This window comes from Gekko japonicus, unplaced genomic scaffold (genome assembly GCF_001447785.1).
Source record: "Gekko japonicus isolate JY-2015 unplaced genomic scaffold, Gekko_japonicus_V1.1 scaffold250, whole genome shotgun sequence".
In the NCBI taxonomy this organism is placed as follows: Eukaryota; Metazoa; Chordata; class Lepidosauria; order Squamata; family Gekkonidae; genus Gekko; species Gekko japonicus.
This window is the reverse complement of record NW_015167538.1, coordinates 1378381-1402606: the sequence shown is the minus strand read 5'-3', so window position 1 is coordinate 1402606 and position 24226 is coordinate 1378381. Positions and strand designations below refer to the sequence as shown.

At 49.7% G+C, this 24226-nt stretch overlaps 1 protein-coding gene across 1 annotated transcript in view; it reads left to right on the top strand.

Moving 5' to 3' along the window:
- Nucleotides 1-24226, top strand: part of HIP1 (huntingtin interacting protein 1) — a 54717-nt gene that overhangs the window by 20560 nt on the left and 9931 nt on the right. The window contains exons 6-19 of the mRNA XM_015413563.1: nt 3881-3957; nt 4680-4741; nt 7123-7263; nt 10134-10191; nt 12473-12548; nt 12778-12912; nt 15955-16052; nt 17915-17987; nt 19003-19186; nt 20130-20218; nt 20312-20428; nt 21891-21992; nt 22466-22660; nt 23834-23981. Coding sequence (XP_015269049.1) covers nt 3881-3957; nt 4680-4741; nt 7123-7263; nt 10134-10191; nt 12473-12548; nt 12778-12912; nt 15955-16052; nt 17915-17987; nt 19003-19186; nt 20130-20218; nt 20312-20428; nt 21891-21992; nt 22466-22660; nt 23834-23981 — 1555 coding nt within the window. The remainder of the gene's footprint in view (nt 1-3880; nt 3958-4679; nt 4742-7122; nt 7264-10133; nt 10192-12472; nt 12549-12777; nt 12913-15954; nt 16053-17914; nt 17988-19002; nt 19187-20129; nt 20219-20311; nt 20429-21890; nt 21993-22465; nt 22661-23833; nt 23982-24226) is intronic.

Sequence of the window (24226 nt, the reverse complement as noted above, 5' to 3'; positions counted from 1 at the left end):
GGGTTTTGTTTGGGGGCAGTGGGGGTGAGCAAGAGAGGGTTTTTTCCCCCTGGCTGACACCAAGGAAATATAAATCCTCCTGTTTATTTGAAGGGGAGAGGGGAGGGCTCCCATGGCAGCATTTTTTTTAAAAAGATGGTGCCTGCTACCCTTACCTAGAATTCCAAAAATGATTATAGTCTCAAGGTTTGCAGCTCTGGTCACATAATGGCAGACTTCTGTGGCGTTATACCGGACTGTACCACTTCATACTATAGGTAATCACATTTTTTCAGTGCTCTTTTATGTGTAAACCGGGGGGGGGGAACACCCTTCCAAGTAGGCAACCAGCACAACAGAGAACAGGCTGGGCTCAAACCACTACAGTTTAATTACCTTGTTGAGTAAAGAAGTGTTTCCTTTCATCTGTCCTGTTAACTATCGATGGGCAATAGTAATGAAAGTGTGGGATTCACGGCCACTATTGGTAGCATTTTAAATCATGAGCGCGGATGGCTTTACAAGGGGGTTAGACAGATTCATGGAGGAGAGGTCTATCACTGACTACTAGCTGTGGTGACTGAAGGTCCATCACTGGCCACTAGCGATGGGAATGATCTCCCTCCCTTCACACAGTCTAAACTGGGAGAGTCCATTTTACCACCTCAGGATCTCTCACCTCATTTTGCTGCATGTGTAGAGCTGGCTAGGCTTCCCAACCTCCAAAGGAGGCCCGGAGATCTCCTCAAATCACAACGGGTCTCCAGACTACAGAGACCAGTTCCCAGAATTCTGCAACCATTTCACCATGTGTGTCTTTAACGTTCTGACTACAGAGATCACTTCCCTTGGAGGAAATGGCTGCTTTGGAGGATATTTATTTTATTTATTAATTCAACTTATACCCCGCCCTCTCTGTGAACGGGCTCAGGGCGGCTTACAGCAGTGGCCCAATTGCCAATAAAACCGATAAAACAGTATACATAATTTCATAATAAGTTAAAACATGAAATCATAAGGTGCTCTTCAGTTCTACAGTTCATTGCTTATGATGGCGTATTAAGATGTCTCCGACAACTAGATTCCAGCTGAGTGTCATTCTGAGTCGCTCGATAAAAAGGGCAAGATGTTGGCACTGAGGGCCGGGCTCATTGATGGAAGTGGTGGGGGCGGCTCGGCTCCTAATTGAAAGCCTGGTGGAAGAGCTCCGTCTTGCAGGCCCTGTGGAACTGCAATAGATCCCGCAGGGCCCTGATCTCCTCTGGGAGCTCATTCCACCGGTAAGGAGCCGCCACTGAGAAAACCCTGGCCCTCGTCACAGCGAGCCTAGTCTCTTTGGGGCCCGGCAGGGTCAAGCGATTCTGTGACCCTGGCCTCAGTGCTCTCTGGGGTATATGTGGGGAAAGGCGGCCCCTCAGGTATGTCAGACCCTGGCCATATAGGGCTTTAAAGGTAAGCACCAGCACCTTGAAACGGATTCGGTATGCTATTGGCAGCCAGTGCAGGGCCTTCAACACAGGCTGGATGTGTTCCCATCTAGGTAAGCCCATCAACAGCCTGGCCGTGGCGTTCTGCACTAGCTGCAGCCTCCGAATTTGCAACAAGGGCAGCCCCATGTAGAGAGCGTTGCAGTAGTCTAGTCTCGAGGTGACTGTCGCTTGAATCACTGTGGCCAGGTCATTGCGGTCGAGGAAGGGAACCAACTGCCTGATCAGCCGAAGATGGTAAAAGGCCGACTTGGCAGTGGCTGCTACCTGGGCCTCCATTGTTAAGGAGGGGTCCAGGAGCACACCCAAGCTCCTAACCTTCGGCGCTGGGACCAATGGTGCCCCACCGAAGGCCAGGAGTGGGGTCCCCACCCGCGCACTGCCCCGGCCCACACACAGGACCTCCGTCTTCGCCGGATTCAGTTTCAGCCAACTCAGCCTAAGCCAACCAGCCACGGCCTGTAATGCACGGTCCAGATCTCCAGGACTGGAGTTCGACCGGCCACCCAGCATCAGATAGAGCTGGGTGTCATCAGCGTACTGATGGCACCCCAGCCCATAACTTCGGGCTATCTGGGCAAGGGGGCGCATATAGATGTTAAATAGCATCGGGGAAAGCACTGCCCCTTGAGGCACTCCGCACTCCAGCGGGTGTCTCCTGGACTGTTGCTCCCCGATTGCCACTCTTTGTCCCGACGGAAGCAAGCCACTGTAAGGCAAGCCCCTGTATTCCCATGTCGATGAGGCGGCGGAGTAGCAGCTGATGGTCGACTGTGTCGAATGCAGCCGACAGGTCCAACAACAAGAGCACTGCCACACTGCCCCGATCCAGATGCCTCCGGAGATCGTCAGTCAGAGCGACCAGAGCCGCCTCCGTCCTGTGTCCCGGACTCTGTGGCATGATACCCTATTGAGGGTCCCTCTTCTCCCCAAATCCTGCCTTTTCCAGGGTCCTCACCCATGTCTCCAGGAATGTCCCAACCCAGAGGAATGTCCAAACCCAGTTTGGTGTAGTGGTTAAGTGCGCGGACTCTAATCTGGGAGAACCAGGTTTGATTCCCCATTCCTCCACTTGCACCTGCTGGATGACCTTGAGCAAGCCATAGTTCTGTCAGAGCTGTTCTTGAAAAAGAGCAGTTTCTGTCGGAGCTCTCTCAGCCCCACCTACCTCACAGGGTGTCTGTTGTGGGGAGGGGAAGGGAAAGAAGTTTGTAAGCCGCTCTGAGACTCCTTCGGGTAGTGAAGGGCGGGGTATAAATTCCTCCTCCTCCTCCGTCCAGCAGAGTTAGCAGACAGAGAGATCTGTGAGCCCATTCTCAAAAACAAGGGTAGGGCCAGATGACCATAAAAAGGGAGACAGAGAACTGCTTCTGCATGTGACTCCTTCACTCGCGCACAGAGCACATTACTAGGTCAGGGGGTGATGATGCAGCTTTTGGGCTCTCCCTGGTTGTCCATCATCTTCAGTGACTCGAAACTGTCTGAAAGGCTCCTTCGCAAGCTCTCCTCCCAGACTTTGTGCTGCAGCCGAAGTTGTGATTGGCTTCAGGCCGGCTGGTTTGTCTCGGCTGCATCCTATTCGGGAATGATTGAGATGGAAACGACAAGTATTTATAGAATGGAATCTGGGCGGCTTGTTGCATGTTCTGGACCGGGAAGCTCTGCTTAGGGCCCCGAGGCGAGGGCTTCGCAGGCCTCTGGTTGGAAGGCCAAAAGTATGTGCCTAATAAACAAACTGGCTGCAGCTTCTGTGAGTGAATGAGAACCAGCGTGAGACTCCTGTGAATGGAGGGTGCCTGTGAAGAACGGGGAAAAATACTTCTGTTGACTAATGACAGGGGAACGACTGCTTCCGAAGCTGCGGCCAAGCGTCGCCATGCCACTGCCAAGTTTCAGGATTAACTTAGCTGGTTTCCTGATATCCTGTTTTCTTAAAGCCCACTTTTCCAGGGATAACTTTGTAACCTTCGTTCGTGTTCTATCTTTTCTGGGTCAGAGGTTTATTATGTGAGTCCCCGCAAATAACAAATAAATGCTTCCTCCTTCTTCTCCCCCCACCCCTTCTTTCCTGAATTTTTAAAATGGGCCTTAGAAGGAGATACCATCCAAATTCAAGGGGGGAGGAGGAGAGGAAGAGGATCCCCCATGATATATGTCCATCTGCCCAATGAGGTGATGAAGCATTCCTAAGCCTCAGCTGGCAAGAGCTAACCCTGGCTGCGATCCTAGAAACCCACAGCGGCCTGCTTATCATCCTTATCGGACATCTGTACGCCTGTGAGCCTTGAGAGGTGAAAGCAACACAGTTGTGCTTTGTAGGGAGCACATCTCTCCAGATCCATCTCTAGTTAGGACACCATTGTGCTTTCCAATAATCTTGGTCCATGTCTCCCCCCCCCCCCCTCTTCTGGCAGAATCCCAGGTTCCCTGGAAACCTCCAGATGTCAGACAGGCAACTTGACGAGACGGGCGAGAACGACGTTAATAATTTGTAAGTGTTGCTTGTCAGGTGGCGGCCTTTGCAGAGGGCTCACGGGTCTGGCGTGAGCACTCGTTTTCTCACTGCAATTCTGGCCGCGTCTGTGTGACTTATTTACTTGAAAGGGTTTTATGGGGGGGGGGGTATTGGGCTTGCTTTCCACCACGTATAGCTCTCGAGGGATTTTTCCCTCATTTGAAATGACAGAGTAGCAACAGATGTCTCCGTGTCTTCTCTCCTGTTCTGGAGGTCTTCCTGCCACCGTTCTTCTATTGGTTGTTCCTCCTTCGTGGGTAAAAAATTCCCTCTCTCCATCCCCCAGAAATAGTTTTGCCAGACTCTCTCTTGGCAACCAGAGCCTGCCAGTCTCTGTGGGGGTGGACTTCTTCCTCCGCTCCAGCAGGCCGGAAGGGATGCCTGGCTGCTGCCTCCCCCTCCCTTGGATGGTCTTGATGTCTCTGGCCAGCACCTCAAGGGTGGTATACCTGGCCTGACATAAGGTAGGGGCAGAGGTCAGGTGGACAAAGGGCATGGGTGGCCCACCCTTCAAGGTGACAAAAAGGAATTAAAAGTAGGAGGGCAGTTAGATCTGTTGCCAGTTTTTCTTCTTGTTAGTGCCCGGTCCCTAGTGAAGCATTGGGTGCTGTTTGCTTGCATGCTGGGGACACTGCAAAATTTGGTTGTGTGGCCACGTCACCTTGTCGTTTACTCCACCCTTTCTCCTTCTCTTATAGTTTCCAGCTCACTGTGGAGATGTTTGATTACCTGGAGTGCGAACTGAACCTATTTCAGACAGGTAAAGCTCCGTGCCAGGAACAGGGGGTGCTTCTGTAAGGCACTAGCCGAGGAGGTGTGCCTTATTGTCCCTCCCATTTCATGCACTCTTGATGGGGCTGGGTGCCCCCCCCCCGGCGAAAACAGATTATTTTCAGGGAAGCCAAGATGGTGTTTCGGCATTCTCTCTGCTCTCCTTCTTAGAGACTTTACAGCCACTGTGGTGGTGGTGGTGGGGGAGGTAGACATTCCAAGTAGAGGTGGAGGGGGCCAGAGCATAAGAAAATCCCTTCATTTGCACTGGGATGAGAGCAGCTCTTTGCTCCAGCTTCAGGGCACAGAAGCTGTGCCTGCTCCTTTTTAAAGGCCGTGGAGTGAGGGTGTCGATTCTGGCGGTGTGGTTTGGGGAAGGCAGCCGAGCCTCAGGCTGCAGGAAGGGAGGGACCGAGGGCAGCTGAGTTCATCTGTTTTCCATCCACGCCTCCATGACTGTGCCCCTTCCAGTGGCTTTCTGAGGCAGGCTGGCAGCTTTCAGGCCTGCAGAGGGGCTTCTCCTTTATAGTCTTCCGCCTTCCCACGCTGCCTCATGTGACCTTGCTTGCTGGGGTCAGGTCTGGCGCCATAAGGAGCAGAACCCGTTCCAGCCCAGCCTTGGGTGCCCCTGCCATCTGGTCTTCTGGAACTCTTTCCACCTTGCCTGCCACAACCCTTGGGGCCCTCGGGAAAGGTGTTTTCCTCAGTGCCTGCTGGGTTTTGGCTGCCAGCCCGGGTGACTTCAGCAGGGAATAAAATCCATCCTGCAAGCTTCGGCGTAACAAGTTCTTGCCTTTTAAATAACTTTCAAAATGGCTGTTTGCTCATTCCCAGCAGTGCTGCTTTCTGGCAGCCTGGTGTCCTTGTGATAGATTGCCTTCTGTGTGATGTGCACACACACCCCGCCCCGTATTGTCCACTGGTCTAATCTCTGTCCCACTTCCTGACAGTCTCCACCAGCTGTATGGTCTCCTGATGCCCAGGTGGGAGACAAAGGCTTTCCATTACCGGGGGGAGTTTTCCCTTTGTGCATTCAGTGCAGAGTAAAGGGAGAGGGAGGTGTTTGTCCCCTTCTAGAGGGAGAAAATGGGCCTTACACGGGTGAGGCAGGCAGTGGCCCTCTCTCTCTCTCTCTCTCTCTCTCATCATTGGGGAGCAAGAAGGAGCTGAGGACTGTCAGGTTCCCAGAAGACTTGTCCCTTTGCGGAGAGCTCCAGCTGACCTTCCAAGGAAACGGCTTGCGTTCGCATGTCCCGTTAAGACGCCTGTCACTAACACAGCTCAGCAATCCACCACCACCCCTTCCCAGTGCATCCAGCCCACCTCAGCATTGACTCCCTCACCGACCCGGTGCTGATGCTTGCATGTTTCCTTTACACGACATGCTTCCTCCTTCTGGAACTGTCAAGGGTTTTTTTAGGTTCCGAAGGTATGCTGAAGTTTCTCGATTATACACAGAAACTTGGTGCGGCGTGCCAAGAAACAGGGGAGGAGATGAGTGGGCTATGACAGGGCCAGGCTTAGCTTCTCTTGAAAAGAAATCGGCAGATGTCTGTGTTGAAAGAGGAACGTAGATGCAGAGGCATCTATTAAATGCAGCGTTTTTAAAGACGATGATAAGGGTGGGGGCAGCACGGATTTTCTTCCCAGACCGCAATCGTGGAAAGGTTTGTTCTTCTTGAACAAGATGACTAGAACAGGCAGTGGAGCGCTAAGGAACATTCGATCTTCTTGGGATGGGGTGCAAAAACCCTCTCTCCACATGGACGTCTGAAACAAACAGTGCCCAAGCTGCCAGAGTAGTGTGTCTATACAATGCTTTGAGTTAGAAGATGTAAAAAGCGAGCTTGGCAGATGTCTGTGTTGAAAGAGGAACGTAGATGCAGAAGCATCTATTAAATGCAGCGTTTTCAAAAAAGATGATAAGGGTGGGGGCAGCACGGATTTTCTTCCCAGACCGCAATCATGGAAACGTTTGTTCTTCTTGAACAAGATGACTGGAACAGGCAGTGGAGCGCTAAGGGACATTCGGTCTTCTTGGGATGGGGTGCAAAAACCCTCTCTCCACATGGACGTCTGAAACAAACAGTGCCCAGGCTGCCAGAGTAGTGTGTCTATACAATGCTTTGAGTTAGAAGATGTGAGTTAGAATGCTTTGAGTTAGAAGCAAGCTTGGTCCAGTACAGGTTGACAAGACAGCAGTTGGCTTGTGATGAGGAGAGCTGGAACTGGGTGGCCCCACGTCGTGCTACAGCACCTGAGTTGGGGAAGGCCCCCACCCCCGTCTCTTTACTGACCTCACGAAGCTTTTCTGGCTGTGATTCCCAAGGGGTCAGCCCTGAGTGCAGTCTTTTTGTGGTTCCCTCACAGTGTTCAATTCCTTGGACATGTCTCGCTCCGTGTCGGTCACCGCTGCTGGGCAGTGCCGTTTGGCCCCTCTGATCCAGGTCATCCTCGACTGCAGCCACCTCTACGACTATACCGTTAAACTTCTCTTCAAGCTCCATTCCTGTAAGTACCAAGGCTGGCGGTGTCCTCTTGTGGCCTGGATTCCATTGCAGCTGATGGCAAACTGTGGACCACAGCAGCCACCCCCCCACACACACCTCCCGCCTTATCTCTACTGCCCCATTCCCTGCTGGAAGGCTTCAGTGCTGTCCCCAGGGCTCCCAATAGTTTTGCTTTTCCTTGGGCGCAGAGTGTTTCACAAACACCCTCTGAGTAATTCTGTGTTGGTTAGGCCAGTATTGGAAACCAGGGGCTGAAAGTGAGTGTCTTGCCCAGTGGCTGAAGTGAGATCTGAACCAGCACCTCCCTGGCATAACTCAGATTCCTAAACCTTGCACCAGTGCCTTGAATTATACAGCGTACCAAAGACAAATTGTACTTCTGAACATCTGCATGGTCCCTTTCTCTTGCTTCTGAGCACGCTGTTCCAGCATGAGGGGGCTGGGGGTTTCAGGGCAAAGATGTGCCCAAGTGCTTCCAATCCCTTGTAGATTTCTAAAGGCCAGTCCTAGCTTTACTCGCCCTGACAGAGGCCCCTTCCAGGCTACTAAGAGGTTCTTCTCCCACAATCACCTGCAAGTGGGATTATAGCTCTGGTTCCAGGTGCCACTTAATATATTGCTGTATTCCCTATTAGCTGCCTGAGTAGCCCAGCTGAGCCGGGGCCAGTCAGAGCTTGGAAGCTAAGCAGGGGTTAGTCATGGCTGGTACCACCAAAGGCAACCAGGGCTGCTATGCAAAGGAAGGCAATTGCAAACCACTTCTGCTCCTCTTTTGCCTTGAAAAGCCCATGGGGGGGGGTGCCGCCAAAGTTGCTTGCGACGACAGCACTTCTTAATGGTTGTTATTATTATATTCCCCATTGTGCTCCTCCTGCGCCTGTCTGCATGTGGGTAGAACGGCTGGTTTCATGTGCCTGCACTGTGCTGTGGCGATCTGGCCGATGGGTGTACTTATTTATTTATATTTATTTTTTTTATTTATACTTATATTTATACCCCGCCCACCCTGTAAACAGGCCAATCAAAGCCTATCAGAGGGATGCCAACTGGTTTGCAGGTTGCAAAGTACAGTCAGGGAGATGGGTGTTTCTTTGGCTTGCCAAATGACTGGCCTACTAAAAGCTCAGGGAAGGTTCATGCTTCTAAGCCTGTCTCTCTTCTCAGACACCCAGGCCCTCAGCAACTTTTGTGGCTGTGTTTGTGCCGTGAACTGCCTGGATGGATCCCAGTAGACAAGCCCTAAAATGAACACCAGGGCTTCCTTTACAATGGCTTTTTCGAGATTGTTGGGCACATCTCCCCCTCCCCCATTCCCAATGGACTGATTTTATCTGTGCTTCTCAGTTAGTTCTAATTTGATTTTTACTTAATTTCAGTTTGCTGAAATGGACTGATTTTATCTGTGCTTCTCAGTTAGTTCTAATTTGATTTTTACTTAATTTCAGTTTGCTGTTTGCGTAATTGTGGAAAAGCCATAGGAACTCTTGAAAAAAGACAAATGCCGCTATTAAAAATTAATGGTGGAAGAGACCATGTTTGGGGATATGGCCTGGTGGAGGCGCAGGCAGCTCTTTTTTATTTTTTATTATAATGAGTTTTAAAAATCCTGTTTACCTGGGAAAACGGAAATGGGGCATGTGTGAATCTGCTCTCCCACTCCATCTCCTGGTAGGCAAGACTCTAACCTTCTGCAAAGTCTTTTTTCCTTTCACGCTCAAGTTTATTGAATGGTCTATAGTTACACAGTTGGAAAGTTGCCCACCAGCTGAGTCACAGCACAGATTAAGGAAACAGAAGGAAACAGCAGAAATGTGCACATTATTCAATATCCCATCTCTTACAACATCACTTGGTTTGTTTGTCTTCCCCCCCACAATATATAATAAATGGAAGCCGAATTTGAATAAAATGACTGGGAAAACCTGCCCCCTTCCCCAAATCTTTAATAAGCAGAAAGTCTCACTGTAAGCATCGTAAACCACACTTTCTTAAGTCATTCTTCTATATCTGGTACTTTCTCTTGCTAACCTTTTGAAAAGTCTCAATGGGTGTAGAGAAGGAATGGCAGTGACGAAACGCAGGACAACAACACCCATGACAACGAACCGCCTCTTGGACCTCTCCTCCCACCTCAGTGAAGCTTTGGTAGCCTGTACTGGGTAGGCTTGGAGCTGCGGTGGCTCAAGTGGTTAAGACACTGAACTGCAGGCTGTGGAAGGTCAGTAGTTCAGCAGTTCGAGACCCGGGTGCCGCATGATGGAGTGAGCTCCCGTCTCTAGTTCCAGCTCCTGCCAACCTAGCAGTTCGAAAGCAAGAAATTGCAAGTAGATAAATAGGTACCACTTCGGTGGGAAGGTAACAGCGTTCCGTGCGCCTTGGTGTTTAGTCATGCCGGCCACATGACCACGGAAACGTCTTCAGACAGCGCTGGCTCTTCGGCTTGGAAACGGAGATGAGCACCGCAACCCTAGAGTCAGATTCGACTGGCTTTTGAGCAAGGGAACCTTTACCTTTACTTACTGGGTAGGCTGGCATCACAACCATGCTTGAAGTCTTTAAGAAAAGGTACAGGAGGACAATAGGGGGAACACTGCAATGTAGTGATTTCTTCAATGTCGACCGCATTTCTTTGTATAAAGTAACTGAATAACATCAGCTCTAGAGCTAAAGGGCTGATCGTAGAAGTAACTAGAGGCCAGGAACTATATAGTTGGAGATGGGAAGCAGAAATCTTGGCATGTTTTATTGCTTGCATGCGCGCGCACACACACACACACACACGGTGACACACACATATTCCCCCAGCAAACTGTGGACCGAAGCAGCTTGGAGATCTTCTGCTCATTCCATTTTCTGTGATCTCTCATCCAGGCCTCCCAGCTGACACACTCCAAGGCCACAGGGACCGTTTCCTAGAGCAGTTCAAGAAGTAAGTGCGTGCTGCTCGGTCCGTGTCCGCTTTAGAGGATACCTCCAATGAAAGTTGTGTGTTTGTGTATGTGTGTTTAGAACTAGCTGATCAGTTAAGCTGGCCTACCCCGTCTGCGCCTTTCCGTATACCTACACAAAGCCTTATTGTGCTGGCACAGTGAGTTTGAAGTTTCAATGGATGCAGAGAAACTCCCTCGGCTTGATTATTTACAAGGGACAGGGATGAGGGGACTCTTCTGGCTTCTTTGACACATCAGAAATCTGTGGGAAAGCGGAGACTCTGCCACATTCTGGAAAACCTTCGAATCCTGATGTCTCTGAGTCCCTGTGTCACAGTAAAGCAAACTCCATTCACCTCGACAAAGATCTCCCTGCTATGATGAGTGGAGTTAATGTCCAACTAGCCGTCTACATCCAGCTAACTATGGTGTAGTTGTTCAGACTGGGATCTGGGAGCCCCCGGTTCAAATCCCCACCCTGACATGAAGGTTGCCGGGTGACGTGGGGCCGTTCGCTCTCTCGGGATCTAACCCTCACTCACAGGCTGGTTGTTATGAGGATAAAAGGAAGGAGGTGAGAATGATGCTGTAAGTCGACAGTGGGGAAATATCTAAATAATAAATGATCAGACGTGAGCTGCTGCACTGCATGTGATCTGATGCACTGCATAATCCTTGAGTTATGCTAAACGTTCAGTGTTACAGTGCGACTGTTGCAGCCAAAGATGGCCAGACCAGGTGATGGTGGTAGGTGTTTGGGGAAGGGACTCGGACAGTCCTTTCTCTGGTTTCATACTCTGAGGAAGTAGCCATGGGGGTTATGCCAGTGGTGTTCCTAGTCTGGGACTAAACTGTCCCTCCCTCCCTTTGCAGTGTGCATCTGTGCGCCTGCGGTCATGCCATCTGTAATCTAGGGGCCACGGTGTGGCTTGCTAAGGAGTTACTGAAGGAAGCACCCCAACTGCAGGAGAAGTAGTGGCAGCCAGACCTGATGGTCCCTGCTATGCTTGGGGCTCCATCTCTCCCAGCTCCAATCAGAACTTTTCGGTGCTGCTCCAAATGACTGTGTTTTCAAGTTTACATAAGAACATAAGAGATGCCAATGTTGGATCAGGCCAATGGCCCATCCAGTCCAACACTCTGTGTCACACGGTGGCCAAAAATACCAGGTGCCATCAGGAGGTCCACCAGTGGGGCCAGGACTGAAGCACTTCCCCTTGTACCCCCCCCCCCCCCAAGCACCAAGATGACAGAGCATCACTTGCCCCAGAGTCCCTATTTATACTTGTGGCTAATAGCCACTGATGGACCTCTGCTCCATATGCTTATCTAATTCCCTTTTGCTTATCTAATTCCCTTTTGAAGCCGTCCATGCTTGTAGCCACCACCACTTTCTTTTGTTTACACACCATCCACTGGCTTCAGGTCAAAGACCTGACAGTAGGAATCGGTAAGAGGAATCAAACAATATCCTTTGGGCAGGATTTGGCCCCCTTGTATCTACGTGCATTGTGTTGCCCAGAACCAAGCGAAGAACAAAACGTTCTCGAAGGAGCACCAGTTTTGCTGATGCAGTTGTGCAGGCAGTCCAGAGGTGGCTCGTGCTGGCCAGTCATAGGCTCTGGGGTGCGATGAGGCAGCTCCATCTGCCAAACTACAGGCTTCTCTTGTATTAAAGTCATCTGGATCAGGAGAGCCAGTGTGACGCAGTTGCTGGTGTCGGACTGGAGTCTGGGACGCCTGGGTTCAGATCCCCACTCTGACGTGAAGCTTCATTGGGTGACCTTGAGACAGTCATCCCCTCTCAGCCTAACTTCCTTTGACAGGGTTGTTGGGAAACACACAATAAGGAACAGAATGGCGGTATTAAAGCATCCTAGGTGGTAGGAAGTATGGTCATTTTCTATGACTTATTTGAAGGTTCAGGTCCGCTGTGCCATTTCCGGTGAAGGTATTCTTGATCAGCATGTCAGGCTTTCATTGTAACTGCTTTTGTGAACCTTCTTCTTTATTACTAAGACCTGAATCAGAGTAGGTAAAGGAGTACACACCCGTTAGGGTAAAAATCCTGTGTGTTGGGTTGCTCTAACATCATCAGTGACTTCTGGATCACTGGTACTAGAACCTCCTTAGCTGATCTAAGTGTAGGAAAGCTAAATGCAGCCACTGGCCTGATTCTGGGCTATCCAGTTCAATTTGCTTCCGTTTTAAGGCCGGCAGACCTTAACTGGAGTAGCCCAGGGTGCGCTTGGACTTGACTCTTGCTCTTGAATTTTGCAGGCTGAAGGATCTGTTCTATCGCTCCAGCAACCTGCAGTATTTCAAGCGACTGATTCAGATCCCTCAGCTGCCCGAGGTGAGACCGCGTGGCCTTAAACAGACGTCTCCCACTTCCAGTTCTCCCACACCTCTCGAGCTGAAGGCCGCTTGTAGATAGCGGCCCAAGCGAACTGCACGTCTGTCAGAGTTGCCTTTCCCCCTCGCGCCGAGATGGAAGTCTTGCAGGACTGGCTTACGCTACGGAACGTCATCTCCTTGCTGCAGTTCTGACTTTGCCAACCGCACCCCTCTTTCTGTTCTGCCAGAATCCCCCTAACTTCCTGCGGGCTTCGGCCCTCTCCGAGCACATCAGCCCGGTCGTCGTCATCCCGGTGGAGGCCTCGTCCCCCGACAGTGAGCCGATCATGGAACTCGTGGACATGGAAACCTCCTCTCAGAAGGTGAGACGAGGAGCCAGGAAGCTGCGGTTTTGGCACGAAGTGGGAAATCGAGTCTGGGCACAAGAGAAGGGGCAGCGTAATTTGCAGTGGGTGTCTGGAGCAATGTTCCCTCTAAGCTATTTATTTATATTTATGTATTTATTTTTCATATTTATATCCCGCCCTCCCCATGGGCTCAGGGCGGCTCACAGAGACAAGGCAGAACTTTGCCATGGAGCTATGGAGCCCTGTGAGCAAAAATTCCACTCTGTGAGGTGCTGGCATTAAAGTTGTGAGCAGGAGATTTGGCTGCCGCATAAATTAGTTTGCTCTGGATCCATCCTTCCTGAGCTAAGACAAAAATGTGTGAGCCGGAGGCTAAAAAACTGTGAGCTAGCTCACACTAACTCAGCTTAGAGGGAACACTGGTCTGGAGAGCACCAGCCTCTGTCATCCATGGGCCACATTTATAGAAGCAGCTAGATTAGAGTCCAGTAGTACCTTAGGGACCTGCAAGATTTTGGGGTGTGTGAGCTTTTGAGAACCAAAGCTCCCTTTACATAAGAACGTAAGAGAAGCCAATGCTGGATCAGGCCAATGGCCCATCCAGTCCAGCACTCTGTCACACAGTGGCCAAAAACACCAGGTGCCATCAGGAGGTCCACTAGTGGGGCCAGGACACTAGAAGCCCTCCCACTGTTGCCCCACCCCCAAGCACCAAGAATACAGAGCATCCCTTGCCCCAGACTGACAGTTCCTTTGTCAAATAGGGAACTTTGGCTCTTGAGAGCTTACACCTTGTGGGTCTCTAAGGTGCTACCAGACTCTGATCTAGCTGTTCTGCTGTCACGTTGCCTCTGATAAGGCGATTTTACTTGTATTTTTAGGACCTAGACTGGAAGGGACATATTGGCAATATTACTATCTCCAATATATGCAATTGCTTCTGACACAGGGCCAGATACATTGGTGACCCCACAGACAAAAACTTTTTTGTGTGTCATTATGAACTGATGGCTACAGGAATAGACATATTTAAAAGAGGATTAAATAAATTCATGGAGGGTGGGTCTGTGAGTGGCTACTAGCAATGGTGGCTGAGGGGAACCTCCATGTTCAGAGGCTGTTAGCATCTGAATCCCAGTGCCAGGAGGCAACATCAGGGGGAGGTCTCAGCCTGTTGTTGGCCCTCCAGAGGAACTGGTTGGCCACTGTATGACTGTTACATATTGATGTCACAATGTCCATGATAAGGCAATTTTACTTGCACTCTTAGGACCTAAACTGGAAGGTACATATTGGTACTGATATTATTTCCAGTACATACAACTACTTCTGACACAAGGCCAGATATATTTCTGGCCCAAAATAGAAATCTTTTGGTATGTCATTCAATTCCATATTGGAGCATTCCATTTTTGGTCCGGTATCAATTGTTTACTGCCTTTACAAGAGTAACAGGGACTTTCTTCCATGTTTTATTCTGTACTCCGAAGAATGTTTTATTCTGACCTCTGAAGAAGGCTCTTGTGAGCTGAGACACGTCAGGTCACATATTCTTTTCTTGTGCATTTGTCACTTTGAACATTTTATGAGGCTTTATTCAGTCCCCTCCAAGGTTTTTATGTGTTTTTGAAATAAACATGTGTACTTTTGTCAATACGTATTGGTGTTTTTAACTTTTGGCCCTTAACTAGTTTTCTAAACTTCCTTTGGACATTTTTGCTTGGTCGGTTTAGCTTTTCTTCCCCTCTCTTTGTGGGCCCATTGACTCATCCAACAGAACCTGTTAGAGAAAGCATTTCCAGCATTTTGTACCATCTCAGGCTGCAGGTGGTGGAGGGCATGCTTGTTTACATTTACCTCCCCCCCAATAAAATTCTGCAGTTAGAAGACTATCACGACAAGGGGGAGGAGTTCAGCACAACCTTCTCCCTGATGGGCTGTGTGCAGGGCTCGCCCCACCCTAGCCATGCACGAACTTTCAAATATGCAACCTTTCAGCTGCCGCCTGAAGTAGTGCAATTCATTAAAAGCGTTGCCCATCGATCTTGCTTCTTAAAGGTCTTAAAGGTGGCCATTAATGACGGAGGCAAAAGGAACGTGGACTCGTATTGGAAGCCTAGTATGTACCCTTTCTCCTGTACTGTTTCCCGGAATGCTTTTGTCCACCACAAAGGGCCACTTCCCCCTTAGAAAGCAAAGCTGCAGGGGACATTGACCTCACTGGTGTTCAACAAATGGGGAAATGTACTCTTTGTGGCTAGTCCAGAAATAATGCCTGCCCCGTACAGATGCCTTTGTTTCTGTGCGTGCAGCCTTAAAGGCCATTGTAAGACCACTAGTTTCTACTTGAGCCTTCTGTCTTAAGGGTAGTTAACCCTCTCTCGCCTCCTGACCAACCGCTTCATTGAAAGTTGGGATTAGCAAGAGGTCTCCTTAAAACTCTTTGTGGTTCTGCCTACATAGCAAGAGTTCCCCATTTGAGTTTTCATATGGGATATCCTAGGGACTGTGAGCGGAAACTGTTTGCATATATCTTGCCTATTCAAAGCAGTAGGCAGTGATTAGGTGAGCACTTTGGGTTTAAGGTATTCTGGACACAGAATCGCATTGTCTGCTTGCTACAGAAGCCTTCCCTGTCTCGGATGGAGCCGGAAATCGCGAGGTCTATCCGGAGCCTGACTTTCATAGGGCTGGTTCTTTCATACACAGGCCTCAGCTAGCCTTTCCCTGCATTCAGACTGGGTTGGCCTCATTGGGTAAGGCAGGAAATGTCCAGGGTGCATAACTTGAATGTGCCGGTCTGCTGCTGCGCCTGCCAGAACTTACCGAAATGCTCACTTGGTCTGGACCTTGAGTGAGCTTTCAGCCACCCCAACCCTGAAGGACGCACACCCCATTTGGGACCCAAGATGGAAAGAAGGTTGTAAAGCAAGGCCTTGGGGTAGATGCACCTTCCCAGTGGCGCTCCACCACTGAGCTGGGAGAGCACTACTATTACAAGCGTGTAATGACTGTCAGGCCTTGCTAGGAGCTGACCGCATCCATCTTGTCTTCCAGAGCCTGCCTGAGAATAAGTTTGATGACATCTTTGGCAGTTCATTCAGCAATGACCCGTTCAACTTTAACAGCCAGAATGGGATGAACAGTGATGACAAGTGAGTCCTGATCCTGCCTTGGGGTTATTCTCTCCCTTCCTCCACTCTTGCAATTCAGAGCTTGAGTCCAGGAATTCAGGGGCTTTACATGAAAAAGCGGATAGAACATGAGAGGGGTGGTGGTAGTCAGAAACATGGTTTAGGGGGGACCAGGATTGGAAGGTTGCTGTAGAACAAGAAAGTGGAGGGAAATAGAGAGAGAGTGTGTGAGAAACAGGTCATTTTACTCCTGATGATGTTTGTTTGCCACTTTCTTTCATCCTGTGAAATGCACTTTCCTCTGCTTCTTATTAGGACTCATCTTTCTCTCCCTTTTTTTAGCTGAATGGCTGAATTACTCGGTATGCAGTTCTTGGTAGCTTTCGCTGTCTCTCTGAGCTATCAAGGTCATATAATAGGACTGCTCCCAGGATTTTATTTTTGCTGTTCACAGCCAAGACTGCAATAGCTAAATGCAGGCCTCCTCTTGGTAACACAGCAGGATGATTTGGGTTCAGTTCTGGGCTCAGCGAGACAGCGGTAGGCAGCTTCCCTGGGAGTCCTAGTGGCTATTACGAATTTTTCAGTCCTTCTCACTTTACATAAAAAGGGGTTAGACAAAGTTGTTAAGGATAAGTCAGTTAATGACTAATAAAGGTAAAGGTTCCCTTGCTCGAAAGCCAGTCGAATCCGACTCTAGGGTTGCGGTGCTCATCTGTGTTTCAAAGCCGAAGAGCCAGCGCTGTCCGAAGACATTTCCGTGGTCATGTGGCCGGCATGACTAAACACCAAGGCGCACGGAACGCTGTTACCTTCCCACTGTAATGGTACCTATTTATCTTCTTGCAGTTTCTTGCTTTCGAACTGCTAGGTTGGCAGGAGCTGGAACTAGAGATGGGAGCTCACTCCGTCATGCAGCACACTCGGGTCTTGAAGTGCTGAACTACCGACCTTCCACAGCCTGCAGTTCAGCGTCTTAACCACTTGAGCCACCGCAGCTCCCTAATGACTAATAGGGCTTAGTAATTGGGCTTAACATTAATTATTTGGTTTTGCTTTTGGAGAAGCAGGACAAGGCTTATTGATATTGAGGTACAAGAACTGAAAAGCCTGGCCTCTGGACGTTGTTCCCCAGTGCATTGGGAGCTCTCATCTGGCCCTTCTTTGTCTGTGTGATCCTTATCCTTTGTAGGGCGTTTATGTTAGCCCGTTTTAATGTTCTCCCATCTATGGTGTTATATGGGAGATTTTAGAAAATTCCATATACAGATAGGTTGTGTCCATGTGGGATGAGTGAGATTGAAGATAACAAGCGTGTTATTTTGCACTGTAAACTTTATGATGACCTTCATACTGTATTTTTAAAGCCTTTCCTGCTACCTTTGGAGGGTCGATCCGAGGATCCAAAGACCTTTATACTTTTAGCCTCAGTTAAGAGCAAAATCATTGAATCTGTAGCAAAATTTCTCTACCAGGCCTCTAGGAGGAGATGTTCTTTCTGACCACAGATTCTAGCGTATTCTGTATGGATTTGTACTATTATGCCAGTAAAGGTTTGTGATGATGGACTAATAGGAGTTGATGGCTAAACGAGATCTCTGCATTTGGGTGCAGTATACCTCTGAATGCCAGTTGCTAGGAGGCAGCGGAAAAGGGCAAGTTTTGTGCCCTGGCTGTGGCCCGTCCAGTTGGCCACTGTGGGAAATGGAACGCTAGGCATGATAGACCGTTGGTCTGATCCAACTGGGCTCACCTGCCTGCACCCTGGATTGAATCTGCCTATGTGCCCGTGAACGAAGATCCCTTTCTTGCACCAGCTGTGTCCTGCCAAAGGCAATATCTCAATCCCACTGGATGATGCGGCTGTCTTTCATTGCTTCCAGGGACCAGTTGATTGAGCAGCTGCACAGAGAGATCAGCAACCTCAAGGAGGAGCTGAAAAACTTCAAGGCTGAGGTGAATACAAACGCACACCCCCTTCACTGAGCCCCTACTCGTGGGATGCTGGAGCCTGCCGAGGATGGAGGGAGGTTTGCAGGGGTCAGTGTGGGAGGCTACCTCTCTGAAATGTCCAAGCCCCACTAGGGGTCGCCAGAAGTCAGCCACGACTTCCACGCGCACACATGCAATATACCGAACCCCCCACCCCAAAGATGAGAGGCGAGACCCAAATTAGCCACTCAGTTCTTGGCTTCGGCAGCCTGAATAGTCCATCTTCCCCGTGCGCTCACCAGAGCTTGGAAGCTAAGCTGGGTTGGCCACCGTCAGTACTATAATGGGAATTCACCAAGGAAAACCGGGGGTTGCTGTGTGGAGGAAGGCAATGGCAAACCACCTCCGAACACATCTTGTCTGGAACGCCCCTGGGATGGGGTCACCATGTGTCAGTTGCAACTCGAGGCACTTCTTCTCATCTTCTTCCCGTCTTTCTTTTTATTCTTATCTGCCCGTCACTCAGATGCCTCCATCTGCCCAGAATTCAGGAGTATCAGCTTAATATCACTGGGGGCACAGACAAGCCACATGAGGTGTGCATCATCAGCAAAGGTTACTCCAGAGGAACCATGATAGAAAGCAAGGGCGACTGGAGTGCTCAGGCACTCTTCCTCCCAGAGCACTTACTAAGGCTAAAGAGCAGAAATGCTAGTGGGGGAGGGTCAACAAGGGCTGCATAAAACATTCTGAAGCTGACGATGTCTATCTTCCTCCATACACAAATGTGCACTGCCTGCATCCCACCTTTATTGCAAATTAGGGGTTGACAGTTCCTGAACGTACTGTTTAGACTACCCCTTTAATGCGGGAGCGTTATCCTTTTCTAGTCATCCGGTTGTCTGATGGAGGCTTAGCGCTGTGACAGGTTTTTCGGGGGCTGACCTCCTCAGCCAGAGCAGCACAACAGCTTGGGTCACCGTGCGGCTTGCCAGCATCCTCTTAAAGCTCCACTCTCCTAACTCTCCCTGGCCTGCAGAGTCACCGTCTGGTGATGCAGCTGAAGGGGCGGATCAGCGAGCTGGAGGCGGAGCTGGCGGAGCAGCAGCACCTGAAGCAGCAGGCGCTGGACGAGAGCGACTTCCTGCGGACCGAACTGGACGAACTGAAGAAGCGGCACGAGGACACGGAGAAAGCGCAGCGCAGCCTGACAGAGATTGAGAGTGAGGGCAGCAGCGGGGACGGTCCCTGGCCTCTTCCCTCAGGGCTTCTGGGAGGAGGGGGTGGCGCTGTAGAAATGCGGGGATCTGATTGGCTCATTGGCTTCACAAGTGAGACTGTTCCGTTGTGACAACTTGGGGCGGACAACTATGTGCCGTCACCTTACATTACTGCAAATAAACTGATTAAATGTTAGCTGTGCTATGATATTTTTAGCCATAATGAATATATATTAGCCAAACGTAATCGTGCACACCTTAGTTCCCAAAACTTTCTTGCAGCTATTTGTCTAGAACAGATGGACCAGAAATGTAACGAACAGCCAGTTTTGTCCTCTGTCCCTTATTAAACCTAGCTGTAATTTGAAACGCAAGTCTGGTATCCCTTTTCAGAGACGTTTTGATGAACCAGAAGAGAGTTGTAGGCAATGTTCCCTCTAAACTGTGTAGTCTTGTGAGCAAAAATTCTACTTTGTGAGCTACTGGCATTAAAGGTGTGAGTGAGGGATTTTGCTGCTGCATAAATCAGTTTGCTTTGGAGCCATCCTTCCTGAGCTAAGACAAAAATGTGTGAGCCAGAGGCTAAAAATCTGTGAGCTGGCTCACACCAACTCAGCTTAGAGGGAACTATGGTTGTAGGGATGGGCCCCACGATGCCCTTTTTTGGCTGGCAGCATATGGTGGCTAGCAACATATGGTGTATTAACAGTCCTTTGGGGAGTGTCTTCCCTCTGTAGGTGATTGCCAGGATCAAAGCGGGATGCACAGAATAGGGAGGTGCATCAGTTGCATGGGAATGTTGGCTTGGGGTGCTACGGAAAGAGGGAGGATTGAATTTCTGCCCCGCCTCTCTTGCACAGTTGGGTTCAGTACCGAAAGAAGGGCCGGCTGGGCCTGCTCATCTTCCAAACAGGAGCCCTGCTTGATTGATCCGTTTCTGTTGCAGGGAAAGCGCAAGCGACCGAGCAGCGTTACATGAAGTTGAAGGAAAAGTACAGTGAGCTGGTGCAGAACCACGCGGACCTCCTGCGCAAGGTAGTGCTGTGGTCCTTCACTTCGTCCTGGGAGACAGAACGGCAGCCCAGCAATGAAGTCCTTTTTCTTTACGTTTCTGCTTTTGTTTCGTAGAATGCTGAAGTCACTAAGCAGGTAACAGTGGCGAGACAGGTCCAGGGCGATGCGGAACGAGAGAAGAAAGAGCTGGAGGACTCCTTTCAGCAGCTGAGCAAGCAGGCCCAACGGAAGGTGCGGCGGGGGGAGTGTCAAAAATATATATATATATGGCAGGCTTCAGGGTAGAGTTGCCAACCTCCAGGTGGGTATTACTACAACAGAAGGACTACGGTGTAGAAGGCAATATTCAAATACTAAAGCACCATGTACAATGAATTATATATTAAGACTGAAATAAACATGTAAATTATATAAACATAAACATGTAAATTATATAAACAGTATTCGTATTGTGTCAGTTGTTGTAAAGGTACAATGCATTCACAGACTTAAATGATATGAACAAAACTAAACACATGCACGATATTTCAAGAAATTAACACTTCAAAGAGTTGTGAACAATTGTCAAATTCCCCGTAGTGAATCTCTGTAGACTGTCACCACATTCTGAAACTCTCCTGGCGATTCCCTCTTTCAACTATATGTTCTAAGTCTTGAGAAATACGGAGCTAATTTTGCCCCCCTACTACGCTTCCAAAAATTCTGATTCGCAACACTAGTGAGGCTGTAAGACCTGACGATGGCGCACAGAAACAGGATTCTTCTTACCGGCTCCCCGTAGTCTTGCAAGCTTCATGTTGTGAACCTGACATTTGTTTACAGCTCTTTGAAGTGTCAATTTCTTGAAATACTGTGCATGTGTTTAGTTTTGTTCATGTCATTTAAGTCTGTGAGTGTATTGTACCTTTACAACAACTGACACGATACAAATACTGTTTATATAATTTACATGTTTATGTTTATATAATTTACATGTTTATTTCAGTCTTAATATATAATTCATTGTAATGCACAGGAACGGAGTTCCAGCTGGCTCCCAAGTTGGCCACGCCCAGCAGGAGCTCATTAGCATAACAGGCCACACCCAACAGCAGAAACTCATTAGGATTGGCTACAATTAGGAGGCGTGGCCTAACATGCAAAGGAGTTCCTGTTCCAAAAAAAACCCAGCCCTGGGTTTTGACAACAAACAAGGTAAAGAGAATAAGAAGGGAAAGGTGGGTGTGGTTGGATGACCACACTTCTGGTAACATGGGGGTGTGGCCTAATATGTGAATGAGTTGTGTGGTCAGGGGTGTGGCCTACTATGCTAATGAGTTCCTGCTGTTGGGTATGGCCTATTATGCTAATAAGTTCCTGCTGGACTTTTTCTACAAACAAAGCCCTGGTACTATTTGAATATAACCTCCAGGTGGGGCCTGGAGATCCTGCAGAATTACAACTGATCTCCAGGTGGGGCCTGGAGATCTGGAGGACGTGGCTCCTTTGGACGACGGATTCTGTAGCACTATCCCTTGCTGAGCTTGCTCTGCTCCCCCAGGCTCCGCCTCCCCACCCCCCCAAGTCTCTACACATTTCCCAGCCCAGAGTTGGCAGCCCTGCTTCAGGGTGACATCAGAGGGGGGAAAGTAGCGAGAGATGGCGGCAATGGCTAGGAAGAGGGTGTCGAGATTCTCTGGTGCTCTGCTTGCAGATGCAGGAGCAGGCAGAAGTCCTGGAGACGTTGAAGAGGGAGCTCGTGGCCAGCAAGCAGGAAATCCAGAGCCTCAGAAGTACTATTGAGTGTAGCACTCAGGTGAGACCCTCTTGCCCCTGCGCTTCTTCCTCAAAGACATTTGTCGGGGTCTTTCTTCACCCTCTCCCCACACTGCTCTCAGTGATCCCCAATGTGCTTTCTGGCGCCTGCCCTCTTCCGCATTGTTGGGTTTTTTTACCCTTTCCGCCCCTCTTCCTACATTCTGCTTCATGTCTAGTTTTTCTCTTCGACCTCCTTTCTCCCATTCTCACGCCATCCTTTTCTGTCTCTTCTGTCCTCCTTCTCTGTCCCCTTTATCCATCGCCCCTGCTCCATGCTACCACTTTGAGATGTATCTTTGATCATCGTTAAACACGGCAGCTAGGACTGGCACAGTGGCTGGCATTGCAAGCGGCTGCCAGGAGCACAAGGACAGTGGTGGTGGAGAGGCCCGGGTGGATGGGTCTAGCCCACAGGTTTCTGGGTGGCGGCCCTTGTGCAGTTGAGACACTCTCCTTTGGCTCATTGGCTAGTCTGAAGCGGAGCAAAGCACCCAGCTGGCCGGCCTGCGGCAGGAGAGGGACACCCTTGCGGAGACGGTGGCCCAGCATGACCAGCAGAGGGCAGCCTTGCAGGCGGAAGTGGAGCAGCTCAAGACCACACTGGAGACGGAGAAGGAGAGCAGCAGCAAGACGCTGGAAGAGCTGCAGTGCCGCCTGGGGGAAAAGGTATGCTTTGCCGGGGAACGGTTGGAGCTGGGAAGGCGGGCTAAAGAGAGGCTTCAGAGAGTTGTTGCAGGTACCTTACAGGATGTTTATCTCCTTTTTCATCCTCCTTTTTTGCTGAGACTCAAGCTGGATTACCCAGTGTAAGTCGGTGCAATCAATAGGGTGGGACATCTAGTTACCAAGACGTATAGAGAAGTCCCGAGGGCCTGAATTCTTGTCCAGATAAGGACGTGCATGCATCTGAGACATATCGGGCAGACCCAGGCTCATCCAGATCTCGTGACAGGGTCTGTTTCTTCCCATGTCTGTGATTTGGAGCTGTCCCCAGGTTCTGCAAATCAGGTGGAATCTGTTTGACCCCCGAAACAAAGGCAGGGGGAAAAATTGGCTCCCTTTTGCAAAGCAGTTTTCGAATATAGTAAGTGTAGCTGCATAATTCTGATCCTTTCCATTTATTTACTTACTTACGTTATATTTACATCCCGACTTTCTCCCCAATGGGTATCTCAAAGTGGTGAGCCTACGAGGTAGGTTAGGCTGATGCTGTGTGATTAGCCCAGGGTCACCCAGAGAGCAAAGTGAAGATTTGAACCCAGGTTTACCAGATCTTATTCTGACACTACACCATGCTGGTATTTACTAACTTAGTGTGCTGTAGGAGGAAGGGGCAGGGAATGCTCCCTCTAAGCTGTGGAGCCTTGTGAGCAAAAATTCTACTTTGTGAGCTACTGGCATTAAAGTTGTGAGCTGCTGCATAAATCAGTTTGCTCTGGAGCCATCCTTTCTGAGCTAAGACAAAAACATGAGCCAGAGGCTAAAAAAACTGTGAGCTAGCTCACACTAACTCAGCTTAGAGGGAACACTGGCAGGGTGTGTTTGGTGGCCTCCAAAGTTCTTTGGATCCAGGGCCCCAGCACTGTTTCATGTTGTGTGTCAGAATGATCCATTGAAAAGGGGTGGTAAAGTGTGCAAAATGGATGCTGCCTGGACCAGTCCCAAAGAGTCATGGTCACGGTACACCAAGACTCAATTTCCCAGCATGCCAGTTTATAGTTCCTTTTTGCCAGACCCTTGAAGTCAAGTTTTTGCTTTGCATGCTGGGAGAGGGCAGGCATGGAAAGGAGCCTTGTGTACCAGCAGGGTTAGCTGTCTTTTGTCTTTGCCTGCCTGCAGGAGCGCAACGCACAGGACTTCCAGCAGCAGCTCCTGGACAAGCAGTTTGCTCTCCTACAGTGTGCCGTAGGAGAGGCTGAGCAGATGGTCCAGGATGCCTTGAATCGACTCGACGACCCCATTCACATCAGCTGCACAAGTTCTGCAGGTCAGCATGCAGGCATGAGTGGGAGGAGATGTCTCCTCCTCGGAGATGTCCATGTGCAGTGCGTGCATGTTCCCTAACCCTTGTGCACCCAAAGGAAAACGTATAACTGTTTCAATTTTTATATAACAGCCCAAACCCACTTGGACCGCTTCTCTTGAAGTCTATGAAGCCCAGGCTTCAGTCAATACAGGGATCAGGACCCCCCGGGTCTTACTGACCCTCCTCCCTTTCACTACCTCTGGCCC